Below are 26526 nucleotides of genomic sequence, written 5' to 3'. Positions count from 1 at the left end.
TACGTTAATTAACTTTGACATGTCCAGGTCAAGAAGTCTCCCCATAGAAGTGGAGCTGAGGGATCCCTCAGACTAACCACTGCTTCTGTCATCCTTTAATTAGATGTCCTATTTTAGACACTACATTTGTTCTTCAGATTATGTTAACTATAGAGTTTGAGCAGGTTTTTGTAATGTCTGTAAGTGCATCATGGACAAGAGCATAAAGCAGCAAGACATGACATCTGAGACATGAAGACACGTGTATATTTAGTGTAAGATTTGTTCTCCATAGACTGCAGGCTATAAGAAGATGGTTGACATGAGAGCGCCCCAAAAGTGAAGCCAAAGTCTCTCATTTGCCCCCTGGTGGCAGACTGCAATATAGGCCACAAACCCTACCTCCTCCATGTTAGTGGGAAGACACTGCCTAAAACATGTCTTATAAATTTTTTTCAAGGATAGTTTCTGTCATTTAAGTTGGTTCTTATCACACACTATGTCCAAATGCAAATTTTTCATTTATATGTACAGACAATAGTTTTCACAGACAAAGTCTAGTTCTGATCTAAAATAATAAAGACCAACAAGTTTTTTTCTAAATTTGTCATTACCACCCAAGGGAGATAAAATCAGGGACATATTGAGCATTAAATCAATGTATTTTATATAATTTATCTCCTGAAATTATACATGTGACCCCATGAACGGGAAGTTGAGACTCTTTCACCACAGAAAATGAGAATCTATCTCTTCTAAACCTGATCCTGAGGATTTACACATCTAATCCAAAATCGTGCAGGGCAGCATCCTGCACTGAAGGAAGCTGTCACTTTAAAGTACCTTTCAAAATGTGGCATCATACCAATAGGAATTCATTGCAGCCCATGTTAATCCACTGTTGATCTACCCGAGGATCAGGCTGTTCCAAAATCAATAAAGCCACGAATGCTTGCCTTCTGGTCCTCGTCGAATCCTTGAGATCCTCAAGTTAATACGGTTTGATTCTGTGCTTCTGGTGTTTTGCTTTGGTGTCGCATGAATGTGAAAGAAAACTGCCAATAGTTACATTTTCTGAATTCTGAAAAATCCACACCAATGGAACATTATCATAGTAAAGGCCAAATAATGGTTGAAGAAGTTGATTCACAAATTAGAATGACACTCAGTAGAATATACATGTATACATCCACCAAGGCCCAGCAGTCCCCTCATACAACTACATATAAATTCACTAAACCTAGATTTTTATTTGTTTCTGCACCAAATTGCACACACCAATAGATCTGTCCCATAAACATGACTTTTTTCATCAAGATCCATGAATTATGGCACCTGATTCAGAAAATGTCTAGATCCGCCACTGCCATGAAATCAATAAAATAAAATACTAAATACAAAAGAAAATTTAAAACTAAATTCCTGAAGCCACGTGATTAATCAGCAATTTGCGTAAGCCTGATATAGCAAACAAACAAACAAATGCAGGTGGAAACGTAACCTCTTAAGTAGCAATAAAACTGGCACTTTTTAAACATTATTTTAAAGCAAGTAAAATACACCCATTAGGGTTTATAGTGATGTAGTATTTTTGCTATATAACTGTTATATATCCCCAAACACTCCAGCTGTGTCTCAAAGATTTACCAGGGAGTCTAAAGCAAAACTGTTCTGATGCTGTTTGTACCTTAACTGGTAAAACTTCACATAAATCAGGTACATCTTCTCTCCTCTCTGATATTTTTATTACACCCCATGGTCCACGCTCCCCTGGACCCCTATATGATTTTCTGGTTTACTTCCCAACACATCCCCGGTGGTAGGTGCCGACTGGCAGCCCCCCCACCCACTGGAATGGATGAGGCTGGATTCCACTCCATATTTTGTATTCCGCCAGTGCATCTGATCCGAACACACACTGACTCCACACAGCACTTCCACTCCAGCGCAGCAGAGACCAGGAGGCTCCGTGCGCTCCGCGAAGTTGGAGTCAACGCGCCCTGAGGGAGAATTGCGCACCGCCTGGATTCATGTGGCTCCTCGACCCTCTCGGTTCTCTTGTCTGCGGCGCCGGGGGGACTTTGACTCACCACTCTCGGCTGCAGCACAGCCCCGTTTAGCTTCTTTTTTTTCTTTCTTGAGGAGAGGTGGGAAATGTTTTCACTCGCAGTTTAGTTGGGAAAGGCTTCATCAAGTGTATACCTGCGGATCTGCTGCTGCTGCTGCATTTGGAGTTTCACCAGCAAGCGGGACCCCGCTGCAGAGAACCGGACACATTAAGGGATCTGTTGCCGAAGTGAACCATGCTCAGACTAGAGACCATCCTGTGCACTTTGTCTGTGCTCTATGTTGCGGCGAGGGCAGATTTTAAAGCCCGGAATTGCAGCGAGGTGAGGGAGGCGTGCGTCGGGAAAGGCTTCAGCTTCGCACATGTTCCTCTCCAGGAGATCCCAGGTAAGGCTGCCCGGGTCAACACCTTCCAAATGCAGCATTTCTGCATTTTTATTTGAAGTGTGCATGTTGAGAGCTTCTGTGCGATGCTTTTTGATGTTGAACTAATGATCCCGCTGCAACTCATTGAAGATGCAAAAAAATGCTTTTATGGTGCAGGAGCGTCCTGCTGACAGCATCCACCACCTGTCACTCTCTGAAGTAGCTGCGAGTCACCGAGAGAAGTTTTTAAACCGCACACAAGGGATGAGCTCAGATGCCAAATTGTCCTAATTGACCTGACAGGGTGGTGACCAACATCTGGAGCGGGCTCCTGCGTCCTACACTGACAGGACAGGGCGCACAGCACTATAGTTTAAAGGGATAGTTCACCTGAAAATTAAAATTCACTCATTATCTACTCAGCACTGTGCCGATAGAGGGGTGGGTTGAAGTGTTTGAATCCACAAAGCACTTTTGGAGTTTCAGGGGTAAACAGCGTTGCAGCCAAATCCAATATGATTGAAATAACTGGTGATCAATTCTTTAAAAAAACAACAGAAAAAAACTGAAAATGTGTCCATATTGCTCCGGTGGTGTCATCAAGTGCCCGTAAGCCCGATATTCAAATCCGACTCATTTACATTTTTTTCCCTTTTGTTTTTTTTTTATGTTTGAAGTGGTCACCATTTACTTCAATTGTATTGGATTTACCTGCAACGCTGTTTACCCCTGTAACACCAAAAGTATTTTGTGGACTCAAACACTTTACCCACCCCTTCATCGGCATAGTGGTGAGTAAATAAGGTGTGTATTTTCATTTTTTGGGTGAACTATTACTTTAATGTGCAGCTTGGTGATTGCAGCCTATAATGATGTCTGAACCGGCCGAGGCACATTGAGTCTGGTTCTTCTAGCGGTTTTGTCCTTTTCTCTCCACAATCAATGTTTGCTCATTGTGGGAACTTTTGGATTTCTCTATATTATTGTAAATTACTGTGTAAAGTGCCTTGTTGTAATGTATGTTGCTATTTGGTGTCATACTAAATAAAATAGAACTGGATTAATATCAGCCGGCATCGACACTCCATGTGAAACCTGCTGTGCTGGGACGAGTGTGTCCAGCAGAGGTCCCTGACAGCACTAACCAAGCAGAGATAATGAAACGGTCAACTCTGCAGATTAACTCTGATTCCTGCGAGAATGAGGTGATAAGGTGAAGTGGAACTGCTGGCTCTGGCAACGCTCCAGTCCATAACCATGAATCACCCGTTGTACTTAATTCCAGCCGCCGCCCCATACTGAGCGGTTATCTAATTTAATTCCTAATTGACTAAATGACACATTCAAGCCTGTATGGACAGTCCAAGGTATGAAACAGACAGAGATCGGAAGAGGTTATAATTCAGATTGAATGATTTAAAATTGGATTCTCTGTTGACTGTAAGAACCTGGGAATACTTGATAATTCATCTTTTATCCCTTGTAACTATATTAATAAAAATGACTCCTGTGCACTGTGTACACCATATATCTATCCCCGACTAAATTCTAAAGGTACATGATATTAATTTGTACATTTCTGTGATTTACAGGATGTCCTTTAGGGCCACTCTTAGCACAGTTGTTATTTATGTGACTATATGTCTTCACCCAAAGGACAGTGAAAGGTGTTTGTTTCCTATTAACCCAGGCGGGGTTTCTCTCCAGGTCATCATTGTTATGCTTCAGGGCCAATGACCCTTTGTGTAGAAGCAGCAAATCTGGCACAAGTGGAATAAGGCTGCGTATGTGACAATGGGCACACCTGCTCAGAGATGGGTTGAATAACAACCTGATTAAATCCTTTGGATCCGGGTCCCTGACATCGCAACTAATCTCCCAAACGAGTGAAACACGCAATCTCTCTCATCTCCAGATGATGTCACCCTGAATAAACGTCTTTTGATCAGCTCTTTGAATGGGTCCTATAACCTTATTCACGTCTGCCTGGAGAGACAACACATTATCAGCACCTCAGCAAAATTCAAATGGTGATGGGCATGTCCTTCAGGCCTCCGACAGACTGCCTTTCACTCGTGCAAACAACATCAGGGTTAAGCCAATGCTTGACTGAAGTAAAGGTGGAAATGCTTCATTTTCTAATCAAAAATCTGACAATACGTGTTTCAAGTATCAGCGGGAAGAATGCACGACATGTTCTCTGTGGAGATCTTCATCCTTCACTGTGTTAAACTGTGGAAATTCATAACATTTATCTCACTGGTGGTACTTTGCTCTGGTATATTGACAATTTGGTAGTTTCTTGGTATTAATAGTTAATTTTAGTGGAAAATCCAGCAAGTGTACTCAGTATTAAAGGTTTTAAAGTATTATTTTAATATTATTCTATGTAATTAATGTGAAGTTAAAGGCTCTATGAACTACATTGAAGATTTGGGGGTTTTACTGACAGATTACCCAATATCATAACAAAACTGCACGCGTTTTCGTGATCTTCATTGTAATTTCATTTCATATCACTGGTGTGTAATATGAACTACTAGGAGGTGGCACTGAATGGGTTAAGAGCCCCCCCTGTGGCAGATGGGGAGCATGTTCATTCTTGACATTAGTTTGGAGATAATATTCCAGTACTTGTAGATTAGTGGGTCCTCGTGGGACTCGGTGGAGAGCGGCTCTTAAAGCTTCCCGTATACCTTATTGTTCCTGTCAGCCTTACAGCTGCCATCACACTCTATTAACTCACTAATGATTTGAGAAAAATGTCAGCCTTGATGTAAGTGCTACACCTGCTGTATATAAATGATGCCTTCACTGCCCCAGCATGACGTACTATACATTCATGTTAAATGACAGCTCTTTGCTGTTTGGTTTCGTGAAATCAGCATTAGCTGATATAGGCAGAGCCTTCAACGTGACAGATGTGTGAGCTCTGGCTTCTTTTGATGTGAGATTCAACATAGAGACCATGCTTTATGTATGAAGTTTGAATCTTTATCACATCTATGTTAATAAATACTTTCATTCAGCCTTTTTTCAATATGAGAACCTCATCTTGCCAAAAATCAATTGTGTTTGTGACGGTTCAATTATAGCGAATATAAGAGTAACAGCAGGATATAGTTTTCACAGCACCAGTTAAAATGCTCAGCCACAGCTACCGTGTGTATTTTGTGTGCGGATACGAGCAAAAAGCTTCAAATTGCCAGTTTTTTGCTGCCGTTGGTGTTTGGTCAAACAGAAGGAACCAGGTCAGGTGGAATGACAGCAGTGGAGTCAGTGATATTGACTGAAATGTTGCTATTATCTGAAGTCTAAAGGCTCAGATGATACAGTGATTCCACAAGACTCGGCCGATGCCTCTGCCTGCTGACCGGGGCAGACTGGAGGCTGTCAGCAGCAACACGGTAAAGGCATTTCTGAAACATGGGAGCATGAGCATCAGATTTCTCTAAAAGTCTTTGGAGTGATCACACATCTTAAAATGTCCAGAGTCTCTCCCTCCCCACAGCACACTGTACTTTATTCTGATCTAGTTTGATCACTACCAAAGTCACACATTTTTAGCATTTAAAATCCTTACAATTTTGCTTTAAACCAATTTAAAAACCAGTCGCTCTGGTTAAAAACGAGACCTGCTCCTAGTCTTGCCCTCACCGTCTCAATATCCAGTGGAATACCCAACGTCTGAGACAAGATGGGAAGATGTGGAAAGTGAGTCACACGGCTGACTGCAGGTTTCAGTGGAACTTCTTAACATGTCGTATTCTGTCGACTACTCATCTGACGTCCGGCGCTGTTTACTCCCAGCCTGGAGATGGAGAGACGGGGGGGAAAGAAATAACGTTGCTGATATTTTATGTGATCCTTGGCTGCCTGAACAATGAGGCAAAACGATCTCCGCCGAAGCGTGTAATGTGCACGGGTTCTCCGCTGTCGTGTAATGGGATGTAGGGGATTAAAAAGGGCTAAATGGGAGTGCCTGTGTGAGGGAACGGCCAGGTGACTTTGTTAGCCCCTGCAGCATACGTCAGGATTGCTGTGATGTATTGTCAGATTATTGTGACCTTCCTGTCAGTCACACATGGAGATACAGCAGATCTGCACGGGACTAGAGTCCTGCAGGATCACAGCTGTTGCTTGTGGGTTTATGCTTTTACATTTCCCCCATGCAAACTTCATACTATTCATGATAAAACAGCAGATAATTGATCTTTTGGGATTGGCAGTGGTTGATTGAGTTTGTGTGAAGCGCCAGTGTTTGAGGCCGCATTCTGCCACATACGGTCACACAATGGGAATGTGTCCTACGGAGAAGCAGAGGGGGATACCATCAGCAAAGAAAGAAGCCAAACAATCATGTCTTGTCCCGCAGCAGAGGGGGATTTCTCAAACGCTGCCTCCATCGCCGTGTCATCAATCATGCTCATGAATGCCAAAATGACCACATGATGGGCCGACTCTGCGGGTGTTCCCTCTGAGAGCTGTAGGAAACATTTTGTCCTGCTTGTGTTTCCGCGTCACAGCGTTGGAAGCAGAGCGACGCGGCTCTCACAGCATATCAAGAAGCTCATGTAGAGGAACGTTTGATTAATCTCATTTCGTTCGTTCACTGTTGTCTTTCGGCGTAAATTGATGAGATTCAAATTTCCCCGTTGTGGGACTTCTAAGGATTATGTCATCTTACAATTTGCTTTAGCACTGATTGAATTTGTGATATTGTGGGGAAGGCAGAGATGCATTAATCACAGTGCACCTGTACAATTTAATAGTACATCCAACACATTAGTCTAACATTAAAGAACTTTTTTTCTCAGTTAGTTGAATTATATATTAAGGTTTTGCTTTACTTTTCTTTCTTATTGGAATTAGACAGATCTTAGCTGGATAAAGGCATGAACTTGTAATTAGAGCAACATTGGAATCCAAATCTTAAAGAGGGTTTATTCAGTTTCTAGCCTATGGTCCATGAACTCAAACTACTGACAAAGACTGGATGAAGCAGAATTTGTTGAGTGTAAAATTAAGAATACTTCTTTCATTTTTTACTGGCGACCAGTCCAGGGTGCACCTTTTTGCCAAATGTCAACTGTGACACTCCAACTTCTCCACAACTAGGATAAGAGTTAGAGATGGACAGATGTTTTTCTCTGTACCTCCATCGAGGTGGTTATGTTTTCATCATTTGTTTCTTTATTAGTTAGCAAGCTTACGTAAAACCTACAAAGCCGATTTCCATGAAGTTTAGCGGAGGGGTGGGACATGGCCGAGGGAAGAACCCATTATATTTCCGAACTGATCCGAATGAAAGGGGCGGATCCATGAGTTTTCAGAACAGAAAAGGTTCTCGTGTGTGAGAGAGAACTGCATTGCATTGCGGCTATGCGCACAGCTGGAGCTGAAACAATGAGGTCTGACTGTCTGCGTGGATGGTAAAAACTTTATGGGCAATAGCGCTGTACACTGCTAGACAATGCATCAACAAAGCAAAACACCAAGTTTGATATCTGTAAATTTATTATGAAAAGTGTTAATATTTAGTTCTGTTCATTATGAAACAGTGGCACAACAAATTAGAACATGGTGGGCCGGCAGTCTTTATAATTGAAGGACTGCTTTGACATGGCCAGATACGGCATTAGCCTTGGTGGAGGTTTGTGCTCTCAGAGCGTCCTTCCAGTTGCTTATTTACTCAGAAATATTTCATGTAATTGACAAATTTGAAACCAGGTTGTCAGGGGGCGTTTAATTAAAACTAAAACCATTGCTTGATTAATCAATTAGCCAACTATTCTGCCACATATTGTGTTGTTCCAGCTTCTCAAAAGGCTTCTCTCCTCTTGCAAGACATTTGAAGAAGTCACCTTGGAGTGTTGATGAAGTTGTAATTGCGTATTTTCCGCTATATTTTGACATTTAATTGATAAATGTTTATCTAAAATTAATCTGCTTATTAATCCGTAATAAAGAAACATAATCAATTGCATCCCTAATAAACTAAATCCATTCATCGTAAAACTTTGGATGTGCACACTTTGTTACACCTATTTCATTTTAAGGCTGCATTTTATTAAAGAACATTTTTAAATACACAGTGGGGATAGATGTCCCAAATAAACTGATTAAAATTATTCTTATGTTTGATGTACATGCAGTGTCTGTTCCTTACTCAGATGTTGCATCATTAGCTGATAATCACAGTATCTTCATCACTGTCAGGGACGCCACGATACATTTCCTAATATAAGCATTTTAATTTGAATGCAACACTGACATGCACCGCCCATGCAAAGTTTTTCACACTAAATTATTTTACTCTAGAACTCTGGAACCTCCAGTAAATGGAATGTTGCTCTTTTTTTGCGGCTCCCAAGAGGAAGATATCCTCAGGTCTGTGAATTTTGAGTTTAGGAAGGAGGAAAAAAGACTTAAAGGTTACTGTCTTTTTCCAAAGACCTAAATAACTTTCTGGATAATATTTCTAAATCCTAATCCTGTCTGTGACCTAAGTCTTCTGTTTATTTTGGTTGTGACCTTCAGCGGGGTCCGTGTCCAGCTTTCTGTTGCTCATAACCCTGGTCGCTGAAATTTTAATGCAGCCCACACATTTTAAAGCTTGAAGGGATTTTAGTTGTTAGCTGGGCAGTTGTTAACACTGCCACTAAAAAGTGTGTGTGATCTAAAATCATTATTCAGATATCTTCACATGAATTTCACCTGTATAATAAGAAAGCCTACTTCTTCACTTGCAACATGTATTGTTTGAATATATTAAAATGTAAAAACATGAAAGAGACTCTGGGCTATTAAATATACTATAAGCCTAATGTGCCATGTTTATACTGTTGATAATCAGCAGTTGTCGTATAGATTACTGATGGAAAGATGGTGCGAACACAGCCACGGAGAATTAATATGTGTCAAACCCATTTGAGATAAATCTACTGTGAAACACAAGGAAATAGATTGAAGGTGTTCTCCCGAGACGCTGTGGCGGGAGCTGTTTAAAGGTTTAGGAATCATTTGAAATGTGAAGGAATGAGCGCTCGTGCTGTCAACAAGAGCTTGAATGGATGTTATTCTGATCTTGTCAACAACTGCCCAATTAAACTTTCACCTGGAGCCACTGAGAATTTATAAACACATTTCCACTATTCATTCATCCTATTGTTATGCCTCCGCGCCGGAGACAGCCGTGGCCGGAGGCATCGTGTTTTCAGGTTTTTCCGTCCGCACGTCCTGTTCTCGTTATCAGGGACGCCTTGAGAGAATTTCCTCATTTATGGCGAACGTGTTCAACGGAACTGAAGAATAAACTGATATGATTTTAGCGGTGAAAGGTCAATGTCGAGGCAATCTCCAATTTTTTTCGTTGCAATAACATAACAATGTGCTTAATATGTTACACGCAATTGTTTAATGGGTTGAAATTATGAAGTGATATCATTTTGTATCCCAAAAGGTCAAAGGTCAACTTCACTATGACGTCATGACAACACTTTTCTTGTTTAACGTTATAACTCAGGAACAGAAGGAGAGATTATGACCCTATTTTTATCATTTGGTCAGATACTTTAATGGAGACACTAATCTTTGGTGCTTACCATGTACATTTTGTATATAACAATAATAATGATGATAATAATAGTAATAGTTAAATGTATATGTAGAGCACCTTCAAGAAATGCAGCTCAAAGTGCTTTACATACAATGTAGATTAAAAAAAATTATAAACCCAGTAGAAATTGTTGAGAATCATCCATGATTTCAATACCTTCAATACAATTCGGATACAGCCACAGTTTTGCTTCCTATTCCCTATCAGTGTAGACTAAAGACTGATTTAGCTTCAGCTCCCCCTCATAGGTTACCTCTTACAGTAAAATAATCTATTCTAATCAAATTCCACTGATACAGTCGACATCAATATGCTCCCATACTCTCAGGCTCAAAATGTAATTTTCTCATATTGAAGTGGAAGATAGTTGAGACGTGTTACCTCAGAATCCCAGATCATAAAAATGCCACCAGGTATGTGAGTGTGTGACTGTCAGACGTCTGCAGTCATTGTTCAGCCATTTGTGGCACATGTCTCTAACTTGTTATCTGCCTACAAATAATTATTCTATCTATTATGTATTTGTTAGAATTGTCTACACTGCTTCCAGTAGTTGACAACATCTTTTCCATCCATGAATCATCACTGACATTTCAGAAAACAATCCCCAGGTTCCTATGTGTGTTCCGTCATTGACGTGAGAATCACATTTTAGGCTTCTGGCTGTGACATATAGCTGGTACTTTTCCCCAACACCTCATCTGCCTGTCAAAAACCTAGCCATCATGAAATAAAGCCCCCTCGAATGCCTTGTTGCCGTCGTTGGATCTATCTTTAGCCACACGTCTGCCACTCCCTGTCTTGTTGACAACGTCTGACTAGACCTGATGTGCAACTGGAGAGGATGTCTGCCTTCACACTGCTCCTGAGGATGATTCAGTGCGCTGCGTTGCAGCAAGCCGCCGTGGGGAGCTCTGCGTCGTGCAGTGGAGTCGAGTCCTCCTCCTCGCGGTGAAGCCGAGTAGAGGGCACTTGCGCGGTAACAAGGTATCAGAACTAATAAAGGCCGGTGTTGGTAAACTAAGCTGTAAATGCTGAGTGAAAAGTAACGATCAGTGGGGGTTTGAGGCTGCTCCCTCCAGGTCTCCAAACAGCCGCCAGCTGCTACCTGTAGCGTGGACCTCTGCCATGCTCTACTTAGCAAGGTGACGCAGGAGAGAGTGGCTTGCCTGCTCGGGTCCAATTCTCCGGGGGGGTCTAGGCATGCTGCCCGCACGGATCGAATATCCACACTGATCTTCTCATGCGTTCACAAGGCTTTTTATTACATACTTCTGAATAAATATCAAAGCCACATAATGCTGATTATGCTGTGCCTGTCATTTGTAAATGTGCTGCACATGGTGTTAAGGAAATCCATACATTAATCTTTGCTGTAATGATTTTAGTGCGGGAGGGTATGACACATGAATATTCCATAGTTATTAGCTCCATACTCACCACAAGGTCAAACATATTGTACATTTTGGTTGTTTATTTGTGGTCTCTGTAAATAATTATGCAAGGTTAAATCTTTAAAATGAGTGTATTGTTTTAAGAGAAGTTCCAAATCATTACTAAATCATGTCATGCGAGAGAGCCAATGAAACCCAAGGGAATAGCCAACGTTGTCCTATTGACATTATTGACATAATGACAAGTATATTAACGTCAACTCATGCGTCAAGAGACACACGCTGAAAAACATTCCACCTTAACAGTCCAAACTTTCAAAATAATCCGTTTATGATGATATATAACAAAGAAAATGAGCAAATCCTCGTATTCCACAAACTGGAGGCAGAAAATCTTTTTTCGCTCTTGCTATTTGATTGAAATTGGCTGAAACTGTTAATCAGTCATCAGAGTTGTTGATTTTTTTGTAGATCGAGGGGAATGATTAATTTAAGCTCCAGTGAATTGCCAACACCTTTAACTTGTACGGTCACCTCCTCTGTACTCCATTACCCAGCGTTTCCGTCTTCGACCCCGGAGGAGTCAGTATCAGTTGCAGGAACGTTTTTTTTATGTGAAGCTGAGTTTTGTGAACGACAACAATTTCTTCAAAAGCCGCTTTAAAATTCTTCCTCCGTATAGTGACAGAGGGCAGTTATGCATTTATATTCCTTCCTTCAAACAGTTTTTTTTTTTTATGGTACTCTTAGAAATATTCCACTATGAAGCTCCATACCGTTGAGTCAACACTCGGCTGTTTTATCATGCACACAGCCCTGCATATGGCATGTTGCAGCGGAATATCTTGACATATCTACAAAAAAATACTGACACATTTGCAGGGAGTATGAAACTGTTCCAACATCTTTATTCCTGTCCTTTTTTCCTTCACGCCGACTCTCCTGAGGATGAAACCATCATACCATTGTACTGTGCTGCTTTTATTGTCGACTGTTTTATGTCGGTGAGATTTCATTTCCTCTTGAACCTGTCCTCGTTCACCCAAGGACATACACTCCTCTGTATGTGCATCCTCCAGTTATTTAAAAACAGGAGCACGGCTTTCATTAGGACTTCTGACATGACCCAAAATGTGATAGGAATACTGTCATTCATTCGTGATTGATGCAGGTTCCAACCTGAGAGAGAAACCTGGCTATTCTGTACACAAAGGCCTCCAGAGACATTATTAAAAAGTGGAGGGGCTGTGCAGACTATGCAGATTTATAGAATCATGCTAATGCTCACATGCAATGCATTGTGTTCTTGTGTGGTTCCTGAGGATATGATCAGCCTTTTGCAGGGAGCTTTCACGTGAAAGTCTGATCATCCATCAGTCAGGGGGCGGAGTGTCACACACACTGAGCGGTGAAACAGAAATAGTGAATGTTCCCTATATAATCTCTGTACATTAGCTGTGTTGCATGTCTGAAAGCATATGGCATTAACTGAATGGAATAATTGTGCGTGAGCGGCACATGACGGCTGCGCCGATGATCTGCTGCGTGCCGTGGGCGTCTGTTGTTCACACAGGAAGTGTGTCTGCACCTGAGCTGCTTCCTGGGGCTTCTGGTGTGAATACTGTATTTCCTCAAATATAAGTATTTGGCTATATACGCAACTAAATTCCAGGACCCTACAGTATGAAGCCGTGCATCTTCCAACCCTGTAATAATAATAAACACCTTGTCAAAACAGATGAATGGATTCAGTCCTTTAGGTCCTTTTACCTTGAAGCGGGTACAGGAAGTGTTGCAAATATTAATGATGTTACATATTGGACAGATAAACATTGAGAATGGTTAAAATTGTGTAGAAGATGTGTCACAGTTTTACATGCATATGGGTGAATAAATAAGGACATTTCCAAACTTGGCATAAATAAATAATGATAAATGAAATTGATAATAGAAACGAGAGCATTTGGTGGGAAAGAAGTGGGCCGATACTTGGACCCACTTTACTTCTCGAAGGAGAGAAAGAGTGCTGTGATGGTACGCACGTTGATTAACCCAAGACAAACACTTTCTTCTGACTTTGTTATTGATGACTACGATACTATTGACATGTGCAGAGTTTTGGATCATTAAAATTGTCCCAAAATACAAAGGAATTGATACATTCTTACTAAAAACATGTTCCCATCGAGACTGTCCTGTAAATACAAACCAGCAGGGTGCAGGAGCTATAATAAAATGTTACCATCAAACGATCTCTTGTGGTCATAGTAACAGTAGCAAAGGAGGAAGTCAGGTGATGTGGTATAAAGAGTGACATAGACTACATTATAGGATGATGTTCACACAGGAGAATGCTGTTTGTTTCCAGTGTGAAACCAATAGCTTCTTTTATCCACCCAACCATAATCCTGTTTTTATTATTGGGACCGTGACAATGAAAGTCCCCTAATCATAAGGAAGTATTTATTTTGATCCATACCACGGTCTTTTCCTAAACCATGACCGTTCCATCATTCCATACGCTTGACTGCATGTGTATTATAGTAACCGTGATGACCAGGGTTCAGTACGGCTGCCGCCTTGTATAAGAGGGTTTAGGTCGTTCAGACTGGAGGACTTGTTGGGCCGTAAGATCAGAACTGAGAGCTGCTATCAAGCCCCTGATATTCAGAGCACTTTGCAGCTGTCTCATGCTGATGAAGTGACGAGACAAGGAAGATGAAACTCCACTGACATTAGCAATGCTGATCTCATTAGGACCGAATATGGCTTCAGGTCTGAATGCATAAAAAGTTCGTCAGGGGGAAGCACGGGGACACGGCAGATGGCAGAGCACATATGCTGCAGGTCTCTTCGACCAGGTACACTGATGAATACTTCTGAGAGTTGGTCTACCTTCGCTGGTAACCACAGGTACTCGGACACTTTCTTCTCAAAACTGACGTGTATGTCACAATGATTGCATAAATACTGTATCTTCATATGAGAACATATTAAAGATACATTGAACATTTCATTAGTTGTGTTATAATTTATTTAAAGGGATATGAAAGGGAAAATTGCTTTACCCGTGCACCGCTGCAAGAATGAACCGAACGACATTGATGCACCGACATTTTGACTCTTAGGCAAGGAGAAGGCTGTGCAAATGGAACTTCGCTAAAAATGTAAATATTTTTACACTGGTAATTTGCTATGAGACCTATTATGGATGGGTCGGCAGGGTGGTGCAGTTGTTAGCACTGTCGCCTCACAGCAGTTAGATTCTGGGTTATGGGTCCTGTGGGTCATTTCACGCCGTGTAACTCCTCTAATGATTAACATTAGCCCCTGACTCAAAGTAAAACTGCATTAAATCACACGTGGGAGCAAATGACAAACGAAAGCTTATAATGCATAGTCATGTCCAATAAAACGCCCTGTAAAGTTGCATGCTATACACATGCCCTATACTGTATATCATGTAGGAACATCAAGAAACCTCACTTTGAAAACGATTTTTTTCATTTTCTCATTGCAGACCATGATAAATAATATGAAATATTAAGCATTAAAAACCACTGAAAAATCTCATCTCAGCAGGTAGGAAGAAGAATAGAGCTTCTAATAAGAGCGCTTCATTTGCAAAGATAATGATTTGACTGACACTCCATTTGATTACAGACATGGGACTGACGTGAAGTGATTGCAATCTATAGTTATTATATATATTTATAGGCATTATGCAGCGCGTTTGGATACATCTCTTTCATTAAAACTCATCTTTACAGTGTTACATTTGTATGTTCTGCTTGCAAGTGTTGCTTGTTCCGTTGTTTGTGTATTAATATGAGTAGCATCTGCTGTTGTGAATCCATGCTTAACACGATCTGAGGCCATGGCTTGACGTGAAGCGAAGTTACGCATCATCATGTTAGTGCTGCACCAATGGAGGGACTGGGATTGTTCGGCGGGGTGAGACTGGGACGAGTCTCCTTGTGTCACCTTCAGTGTGCTGTGGTTACTGAATAACTCACCGTTTTTTTTTATTAGTGGGGGGAAAAATTCCCTTTCAGCCCCTTGAAGTGCAGCTTGCTCGGGATCACAGACAGCTCGAGGTGGAAATTATATTTGGTAACCAAAAAGCAAACAAAAACTCCATCTGCACAAGACTTGGCTTGGTGCAGACCAAACAAGTTAGGAAAGATCCCAAAGCTGCGCTGAGACATTTACTTGAAGGATACTTTTGTTTTCACAAGTGCTTCCCCAAAAAAAAAGAGAAAACATCGCAACTCTCAGGGGTCTCCACTCACATCGACCTATTTTTCTGTTTGAAAGATGGGACATGTGGTGATAGACAAGCTGATAAAAGCTTCAAGCTATGGGAGACTTCATCGTAGGGTACCAATCTAAATCTGAAGGGCTGGGATGTTGCAATAAAATAAGTGTATAATGATTTCATGATAAAGAAGAGAGAAGCACTATTTAGAAATGTCAACAAGGCTGTTTAATGGTTCACCTTTGCAGCTATGACGTAGAAAACTGTATTTGTAACAAAGTACGGTGGGCTGCTGTATCTGTGCCAGTTCGCAGCTTGTTTGTAGAAAGAGGCTGAGTTCCACAGAAATTATAATAATGGAATTGTATTCAGCCAATAATGTCTGGCGGCGGACTTGAGTTCACCACCATCTCCTGCTCCTCATAGCACAGCAGATTTTTTTTTTTTCCTATCTTTTCCCCAGGGCTGTGAAACCAGCAATACAAATGCTCATTGTCTCCATTCTAGAAGTGTGACTTATGACTTAAAGTACTGATCTATATTCTCTATAAATAACTGCAGTGGGAAAGAAATCAAATCTCTAACTCCAGGAATGTTGCACCAAAATATCATGTTAATGGATTAATTAAAAGTCTAAAAACGACCAGATCCATCTTTTTTATTTTGTTGACTTGTGTCAAACCCAGAGAAATCCTCTGTTTAATTCAAGGGAGCAGGAAGTTTAATTTAGTTATTTTTTTTCATGACTTTGTCTGTCTCTGCTGTGACTTCCAGGGCAAACGACGTAAGATGACGGAAAACACACTGCTAGTTAGTTAGGTGTGTTTTCCTTCCTTGTTTGTATTTCTCCCTAATAAAGGATCGTGATTATTCTTTGCCGTTTGCTGCGTAGCATGAATACAGCTTTAATATGTTACTTCCTCTGTGGAGGTGAATTGCACCTGAGTCGCGTCAGGTCAACTTTCATCTGCAACTCCCATGATCCCACGTTGCTTCACGATGACATCATACTTTTTCCTGAGTTATTGTTTTGATTGAGACAAATTCTTAAGTCCTATATGTTGCTTCACCCCCAATCTCCTCCAAGCAGGGATTTTTGTTGCTCTATATATTGCATCACCCACTTCCCTGCTAGCACATCGCATGTTAGAGGTTGCATAACAACAAAATGTAACAATGGGTTGTAAAAGCTGCTGCACGGACGACCCATGGGCTTGTAACATGGCATGTATAAGTATTATAGGAAGATAAGAGAAGACTCAGTGGAAGTGTGTGTACTCAGAGGAACTGACGTGTAGGTGGAAGTATAATTAGTGAAAAGAGTTGACAGGTAAATTGTGTGTTGTGTTTCGTGATCCGCAGTCTAATGAGAGGAGTCTGCATCCATCGCATCGTATTAACCAAGAAGAGGTGAGGTCACATGGGAAGCGTATATTTGGTATAGTGGCTGAAGCAGGTTACTACAACATCTGTGTTCATCCCACTGGCCCCGAAAGCGTTTTTGTTTAGAAAAGGAGCAGCAGTAAAATGCTGCCAAGTTTGATCCAATCTCTCCAATCACATTTGGAAAGTCTAGAAAAGTGGTTAGACTGTTCCATCAATGTGTGTGGGTAGGCAGCAGTGTGTCACAAATCAGGCTTTGCTGTGCAGGCAGTACTTACCGGTTGAATGAAGTCATTGTTGGTTTCAGTTTTGATGTTGTTGACAATGGATTTATCTGAAATATCACCAAAATAATTTTTATTAGGTAAAAAAATAACAATGTAAAAATGAAGAAAGACCTTGATGTCACATGAGTGTTTCTGTTGAAAAAACAGAGTCTGTTCCTGTCTGCTGCTAATGGTCTGTAGTTCTCTGTGCTGGTTTGACCTTGGCTCGGAAGGTCGTGGCTCTTTGCTTGGTGAAGTCCCTTGATATCCATTTCCTCAATGTTGATGTACGACATTCTTATTTTTGAGTGATTTTTTTTGCTCTGTTGAGACGACTGGAGCCGGAGTAGGCTTGTTGTGTCAAGATGGATTATTTGTCTGTTCTTGATATATCTGATGAAAAGGCTGCACTCAACGTTTGGAGCCCCAGGGACTTCCCAGTAACATCTGCCTCTGAAGACAGCTTGTGATGTTACGAAGTGCCCACATCCATATTTTTTACAATTTTGTAACTTTTTGTGCCTCCGTGCCAGCGACCGCAACTGGACAGGAGCATTTTGTTCCTGGGATGTCCGTCAGTCCCTATGTACGTACATTGGTACGCATGTCTGTCACATTCTTGTGAACGTGATACCTGAAGAACACCTTCAGAGAATTTCTTCAAATTTGCTCCAAACATTCAGTTGCACTCAAGGATGAACTCTGAGCTCACAAAAACACATGTTTACCTTGTGAACGTGATAGCTCAGGAACACCTCTGGGGAATCCTTTCAAATTTGATACAATTGTTTATTCAGACTTACAGATGATCTTATAAGATTTTGGTGGTCGAAGGTCAAAGGTCATGGTCATAGTGACCTTAACACCCTGAGAGAATTCTTTCAAATGTTTCCTTGGACTCACAAATAAACTGAATGATCAAAGATATAGATCATGGGGACCTCATATTGGTCTGGAAAACAATGGATTTAGACTGAAACTGCACTGGTTGGAGGAGGCTCCCATCTGCAGGGCTGTATTTGTTTAAATATGTGGTAAATATATCAAATATATCACCTGCTTTTTAGATTGTGCAGGCCTGATGAGTTGTGCTGGAATTGTGAGTCTCATATGTCTTATTCAACAAAACATCTGCAATGGGAGGGATCCACCTGAACGCTCCAGTGACATATTAACACAGAATTCCCTCCTCCCTCCTCAAAGATCAGAGCCTTTTTATTGGTGCGTACCCCAGATTATACTTTGTGTTAATGTTTCTATATTTTGACAGCAGCTGTTCTGTTTTCTCTCTGTCTTCACACAATGTTCCTGTTCACCAGAACCATGAAAATGCACATTTTCACAGAAATTAACCATAAACCCTAATAAATTAATTGAATTTACTTATAACGTGGTAATAGAACCTTGTCTCAGGATTTGCAATCCGTTTGCTGTTTATTTGATTGATTAATAGGTTTTTAATGGAAATAAAGACCCATGGTAAAAATACCGATACATTTCAAAAGTCAAATTTCCTACTTTATAGATGGGTGTTTGAAATAGATGCGTTCTCTTTACCACCCTCACACACAAAGATGTTCCCTCGCAAAACGCTATTTTTACAGAGTTAATCTGCTGCTGAAAAATAAGATTAATGTTCAGTTCATGGAGGGAAAGAAAACATTCGCTGCACTGCTTTTTATTTTACAGCCCCTGTTGTTCTATAGCCACCAAAAGCATTTATAATATCAATTACTATACTTTGTGAACATAATTTAAATGCAATTATCATCACTACACACTGGGTTTCTATTCTGTTTTAATAATCAATATTAAGCATGATAAAGGGCAAACATAAATCACCTGATTCTCTTTTATATTAAGATCATTTCCTGCTAAACAAAATATGTTACTATAGTACTATACCTCTAATTTAATTAAATTCATTTTTACTGGGATTAATATGCGTAACAAAATAATCTCATCTCAAGGCTTTCAACCACATCTCCCAGTCTTCATCAGGGAATGGAACACATTTTATCTATAGGTCATGTGATGATGTAACGAGGCCTTTTCATTCACTGACGATGACTCTGGGATGCACTGGAGAGTTGACATTTAGTTGATAATACTTTGTCGCACGCTGTCGTCACCATCCTGTGTGTTTTTCTTGATCTGCTTTGATCTGCAGACTCCAGGCGGCACATGCTCCTTCGTTCTCTAAAGTCACCAGAAGTGCAACAGACTGCGACTGTTAATCATGAATTTGTAAAGAGTTGGCAGCTTAGTCATACCCAAAGAAGTAGGCTAATAATTCATGTTTGCCTTTTTGAGTATGCGTACTTATCTCGAACTCCTTTCACATGTTCGTCTGTGATTGAATTGACCCTTTAACATGTCACCAAGGCAACAATAGCAGCATTCGACTTTGACTACAGTCAAATTTCTGTCTTTTTATAACCCAAACCCAATCTGCATGTCTTTGGACTTTGGGCGGAAACCTTAGTACCTGGAGAAAACCCACACAGACACGTGGAGAACATGCAACTCCACACACAGAGACAAAGGAAGTGGTTGTGACGTGCTTGTTCCCCGGAAAGCTGTTGAATCCTGTTTATTGAAAATTCCCTCTGCAGGCTACATCCAATTCTAAAATTGTTTGAAAATGGCTTATTCAAACTAAAATTATTCTGTCCACACGAGCGTTTTTTGGCTTTGTTTCCATTGTAATCCTGATCCATACACACGTGCACATGCCGGTGGAAACAGGAAGCGTTTAGTTGTTAGTTGCAAAATTGTCGCAGATTGCTTGAATAATAGCTCATCTCCCATGTAGGCAGCTGAATCATTGTAAAATGCAGAATTGAACTGCACAGCAGCTGTTAACTGTCAACAGGGTCAACTAGGCTTGTAATTGATTGTCCATGTTCTTCACTGGTTGCTGAGGCTGATGCCGGTTGTTTTCTTACGGAAGGGTGTGTGACAGGAGCCTGATGAATCTGCGGAAGCTTCATTATGACTGAAAGGACTCAATCAGCAAGCGGTTGTCAGTGTCTACGTCCAGATTAAAACACTGCAGAGTTTTACTGGCTCTAACACTCAGGAGTAGCGTGGACGTCAGACAAATCCAAAGCAGAGTTGATAATTGAAAAGGTCGTATGGATGTAACCTCAGCCTTTTTAGTATGTTTTTAGTAGAGAGGTTAATATTCATTTATATTTATACTTATATTTAGAATTATTTGTGTGTTGGTCTAATTTCTTCAAATCTTTCAACATTTCCTTATTTTTTTTCACATTAATCTGCAAACCTGATCTTGTGCTATTGTTCCCTCCCTCAGGGAACTAGGTTGTTCTTGTTTACTGCTGGTGTCTGTCTGCTGCTGCATGCGGTGAGGATTTTACAGCTGCTTTACAGATGCTCATCGCTGATGATGTACATCAAATTTGCATTTGGGAAACTGAAATCTGATTTGAGAGTACAATGGGCGTGTGGGGGACACAACTGAAAAATCTACGAAATGCACTGACACAGCTTAAATTCATGTTATGTGCTAAAGACAGTTGCAAAGGTGATTTTGGAAAAATCCGTCAGTTCATGCTGAATACCGTTTGATGTCTCCACTGGCATTACGACGTGATAATCATTACTACGCCGCGATTGTATTTCCATTTCATTTCTTGTTGCGCTCACCCTCCCACAGTGATGCTGGGTTTAAGACATAAATCCTGCCGCAGAATGAGTCTGCATCATCCGACTCTTTTAAAAAAAAAGACTGCTCGGCAAAATGGAACGATGTAGATCATTAAGTTTTGATTCACTGAAATATTTCCCCAGTGTCATCAATTATGTAATGTGCAAGAGAATTTGTTAGAAGAATATGCTGTCTGTTTTCTTTATCGATTTGAAAACACCCATAAAAAATGAGGCTGATTGTTGTCAGGCCAAATAAGAAACACAACCATTGTTCCTCTTCTTATAATGTTAAAGGCAGAAGCTGCTTCTGGAATTAGAAACTCTTTTTCTGTATTTTTCAGTTAATTACATACACTATAAATCTCATTCCATGTGAGGATAACTGTCGCTGGGTTTGTAAGCTACACATCTGACAAACTAAGTGTTACTATATTTCATTGGCATTTTGTTTAGTCACACTGACTCAGCCTCGTTTGCTTTGTTTCTGAAGATGTTGAAATCCGTTTTAAGGAGACTCTTCTTAACCAAAGTGGCTCAAAGTCACATTTTTGTTTACCAAGTAGTTCATCACCATCTTCACACAGTCAGCAGCTCTCTTTTTTTTTTTTGGTGGCATATCTCAAAAAAATGTCCAGCAGCTTTTGAATGTAACACATGTTTTGGATGTTGCCGTTTTTAAGGAGTCTGTTGTCTATGATAAGACAATGAAAAAGCACAAACACATGAAGGGTGTTTATCTGTCTTGAAGAAGAGTTCGAATTCTAGCTTTCCTAATCCACTATCTCGAGCGAGACACATCTCATGAAAAAGACCTAGTTACATACACACGTACACTGTCCTGCAGCGCACACATTCAATACACAGAGTTGGCCCATGTGCTCACTCATGTCTACCATTCAAACACACACACTATACTACCCCAGCTACTACTATGTCAAAATGTCAAAAAGTTAAACATAAAATACATCTTAACAGGATATATGTCACTGCAACAAACCTCCGTCTCCCCTCTTTGAGTTTATCGAATAGTTTGATGCATGATCTGATGAAAACTGTGTCAGATGTGATACCCTCATCAAGTCCCCTCGATATTATCCCTCAAAACACAGAGATACAGATACACCCCGGTCTGTTTTCTCATCATTAATAGTTCTTTGTCTTCAAATATGATCTTTTGTAAGGCTGCACCTGTTCCACTACTGCAGAAGAGACCTGATCTAGAGCTCGCGGACTTAAAACAGTCAATTTCTAAATTAAAAAAAATCCTTTAAAAAAAAGGTAGTGCTAGACCAACTTCTACAAAAGCAGCGATATTTATTTGGGGTTTGTAAACTTCATGGCATTGATGCACCTCAGTGGAGCCTTCAAGGCGATCGACTGCCTCATTGAACGATTTTGGCTAAAAGATGCATTTTTTCGCACATCACACCACTGTTAGCTTCCTGACTCCGACTGCAAGTCTCCTCAGAGTTCAATTAAAAACACTAAGGCTTTGTTTGAACCAAGCATCTGCTTGTTTGAGTCTAACTGTTCCACACTGGAGGTTAAAATACAGGAACTTTTGTTGTGTTATATTTGTTTTGTTTCTGAGGAGCTTTCCACTTAGCTCAGGTCTGCTGACAACTTTAAATCGTACTTTCATACTCATCTTTACAGCAGTTTTGTCATCTATACTTTTTAAATTTATGTATTTTAACATGGATCATGGGAAAACAGATACATAATGATCAATCAACTTAGATGATCATGTTCTCATTGAATCAGTAGTTTTAAGCATCTAACCTGCTGTAAGTGAGAGGTTTTTGATTTGAGTGCAACTTTGAATTTAATATTGATGGAAGTAACTTAATTCAACTTTAACTATTGATTTAGTGAAGTGGTGTACTAATTTGGGAAATGTTCTGAATTTATATAAATAGGTAAATATGTTAATATGTTAGAAAGAGTACGTTTAAACAGTCATAAACTCTTTTTTTCCCCTTTGCAGGTGAACATCTTCGTGTATGTCCCCAAGGAAACACGTGTTGCACCCAGGAAATGGAGGACACATTCGGCCAACAGAGTAAACAGGACTTTGAAAATCTGGTCGATGAAATGAGTCATGAATTGAGGAGCACCTTTGTTTCCAGACACAAGAGATTTGACGGTAAGTCTCAAGTCTATTTATTTTACTTCGTTCTTTATGCTTATAAATGTTCCCATTTGTATGTAATTTATGCTATAGTGGTCATTCACGGTAGAATACATATCCACAAAACAGGTAAATGAAGGGATTGAGACTGTATGTGTTAATTTGAAAGGCTTCTCCGTTTGGGCGTTCGTAGCTGTCCTCCCTCCAGAGGAGATGAGATGGGAAAATCTCATTAACATGCCTTGGAGTGGAGAGCCCTCTTGTTGGATTAGACAAACATGGTTTCTTGCACAGCAGACTGACAGCCTGAACAGCGGCACACTGTCAAACTCTGCATTATTAAGGTTGTTTGGGTTTTTTTTGTGCAGTGTGTGATCTTGTCTCGGCCCCACGGTGACTGCCTTGACCACCGCACATCCACTGAGCCTCAGCCATGGGAGCGGCCGAGTGTGCCCATTACTGAACCAAGCTCATTCTACCTCTGCACCTCTCCCGGTTCGGTATCCCTCCCCATAGAGTGCACCTCCTTGTAGATACAGTTTAATGAGAAATAATAATCCCTCCTGCCCCGGCCCTCAACATTAGACCGTGTGGAGAAGAGGCAGCTTATCACTGTGGACGACGGTGAAGGGTGGTGGAGGTGAAAATTGTCAACCACGGCCACTTGCCGGCATTGTCAAAAAATGCATTAGGGATCTAGCGTGAAACCTTTTAATGAGATACCACTGAAAAAGCTTTTTTAAGATTACTGAGTATGAAATGTATTTTTCTCCAAATGAGTGGCAGAACAGAACTCATCTATTCTTCAAAATACCACCTAATGTTCGGATAGTAATGTGATTATATTCAGGTCACACACAGAATACAAATAAAATGCAATGGATTATTATTATTATTATTATTTAATCCATGGCCTGTATATAAGACAAACCATTTTATTTAAAACCACGGCTTGAAATTTTCCACCTGTAGGTGATAAATGTTTATTTTAGTGTAATTTCCCACTGTAATTGTGAAGAATCAGGAAAGCTGTCTGTAACCGTGAAACTTTGGCAACCTTTACCAAACTAATGGTCAAACATCAGTTTCAGAGTGAGCAAAACTTTATTTATTAATGCACTCGCCAACCCAAAGTTTCTCGCAGGAGAAAGAACCGAGAAATTCTGAAACAACACAATATAAAGTTATAAAATCTGGAATAGCCAAAGGGCAGAGGGAGTAGAAAGTTTAAAGAGCTTTGCACAAGTGAGCTGAGACAATTCCACAGTTTATGAGCAGCAACAGAAAAAACGCAGAATCACCTTAATAAAAGGATATTGTATAAGATAAGATAAAATAAACCTTTATAAGTCCCACTACAGGGGAATGTGCACTGCAACAAGAGGGACAGTAAAGTGTATGAACACAAAGAAACATAAAGGTACTAAAAAATACATTTGCAAACAGAATATTTACAATGTACACGGCACGTATAAGATATTGAAGTTGCATTGACATAAAATGAGTATTGCACAGTTAATTTAATGCCAACGTGTTGCCATCTGCACGTATAACCTATAAAGAAGAGGCTAATTCACTCCTCATTCCTGTATACAGGTCTCATCTATATACAGGAGTTATACATAGTGTTGTCTGTTGTCTGTCGCCTGAGACATGCATGTGTTGCATATACAGCAGCAGAAAAACAAGCTTTCTCCTGTCATCTAGTAACACATGCACATAAACAACGGGGCTCCGAGTGAATTTTTTGAGCGTTATTAGCAAATCTATCATCTGGAAGCTGAACTTTCGCTGACATTTTTCCTGCTCTTTTGTCACAGATCTATTTTCCCGCTCGTCATCCATAGGATTTAAATTGCAAAACAGCAATCTCTTAAAAAACGGAGAAGTCTATGGGCGATGAATCTTGAACCGTCTCTGAATTCAAAACTGGTGCAGAGTCGCGTAGTCGCACGTAGATGAGTCGAGATGACTGAGCTGATGGTGCTTTACAGCTGCTTCTATTCAGGGTCTTCACAGGTGCACAAGCAACAGGAGCCAGTCAGACTAAGAGACACACAAGTGACAATATGGTCTTTATACAACACAACTGACACATTAACTAAATTAAAAGATCACACAGTTTTTGGATATTCTTAGTATCAGTGAACATCGGCATCTTTGATTTTAGGGATTAAGCCCGTTAATCATATCCTGACAGATGTTATCTTAGATCCACATAATGATACATGTGTTTACTCCTGACTCCAACTTTGTCTCGACTGTGTAAATTGGGGCCGTGTCTCTGCAGATGTTAAGTTGCAGTGGCAGCTGTTCTCTCCTTCCACCTTTGTGATTCTTTACCATATGTTGTGCTGCAGGCGAAAGCCTCTTGTAACGTCTGTGGTTTGTTTTGAGCACTTGACTGTACTTTTGAAGCTCTCATCCGTGGACTCTCTCCGTAACCGTTTGATATGGTCGTGGCGTGGGTGATTAAAAAGGTTAGTGTGTTTGTAGTGGTCCTTTTCAGACTTCTGATGCCAAAACTACGTCCACGCAACAAAAGTTGTCGGGAGTCCTTCCCCTGTTTGGAATTACCCCGTTAAGTGTCAGGTTCAAGCTCCTCTTTGTTTGTTTGTGTTTCGTTATTGCTGATTTCATCCCTGTATCCACTTGGATGAACGCAAAGCATTGACCAAATGAAGGAAAACATTGTTGCTAGAGCAGCACATCAAGATAAATGAATAACAATAAACGATATAGATATTGTCATATTGCATAGGCCTGATTTTAATTCAGGTTTATATGGACATATTGTGACATCTTTTTTGAGTCTAGCCCATTTTAATATATTATTTATATAAATAGTAAATGGTCTGTATTTATAAAGCGCTTTTCTAGTCTTGAGGACCACTCAAAGCGCTTTACAGTACAGTTTTTTTGCCCTTCACCCATTCACACACACATTCATACACTGCATCTATGGGCAGCACTTCTTTTTTTTTTGTCTATGAGGGGCCATTCGGTGTTCAGTATCTTGCCCAAGGACACTTCGGCATTCAGATGGGGAACTGCCGACCTTCTGGTTGGAGGACGACCGCTCTACCATGGTGTTCTGTTATTTATAACAGAACACCTCTCCCCTAGATCTACATCTTAGGGTTGAACAGCAACACCCCCAAAGATTCAGCTGATCCAAAAGTAACTCTAATCTTTGCCCTAAACCAGAGAGCATAGATTTGCATGTTGGGCGATCTAAATATATCCAGTGCCACTATGAAATAATGTTTGAGTGATTAATAGAGCAATTTAATACTCAACAGTCAATGTCTAGTCTTTCTATGGCCATTCCTTTCAAACTGTGTAAACATATTGTATGAAACAAATACTATTGAGTTACAGTATGCGAC

General features: G+C 40.4%; 1 protein-coding gene across 2 annotated transcripts in view; it reads left to right on the top strand.

Moving 5' to 3' along the window:
• The first annotated feature begins 1901 nt into the window (after nt 1-1901).
• The window catches only part of gpc6b (glypican 6b), an 82647-nt gene continuing 58022 nt past the window's right edge, over nt 1902-26526 (top strand). Inside the window, exons 1-2 of one of the 2 annotated variants that reach the window (XM_035175283.2) lie at nt 1902-2433; nt 22994-23152. In XM_035175283.2, the coding sequence (XP_035031174.1) occupies nt 2283-2433; nt 22994-23152 (310 nt within the window). In that variant the 5' untranslated portion in view covers nt 1902-2282. The remainder of the gene's footprint in view (nt 2434-22993; nt 23153-26526) is intronic. The other variant, XM_035175285.2, reaches the window with a different exon arrangement.

This window comes from Hippoglossus stenolepis, chromosome 13, assembly GCF_022539355.2.
Source record: "Hippoglossus stenolepis isolate QCI-W04-F060 chromosome 13, HSTE1.2, whole genome shotgun sequence".
NCBI lineage: Eukaryota > Metazoa > Chordata > Actinopteri > Pleuronectiformes > Pleuronectidae > Hippoglossus > Hippoglossus stenolepis.
The sequence above is the reverse complement of the archived record's forward strand: the minus strand, read 5'-3'. Positions and strand labels throughout refer to the sequence as shown.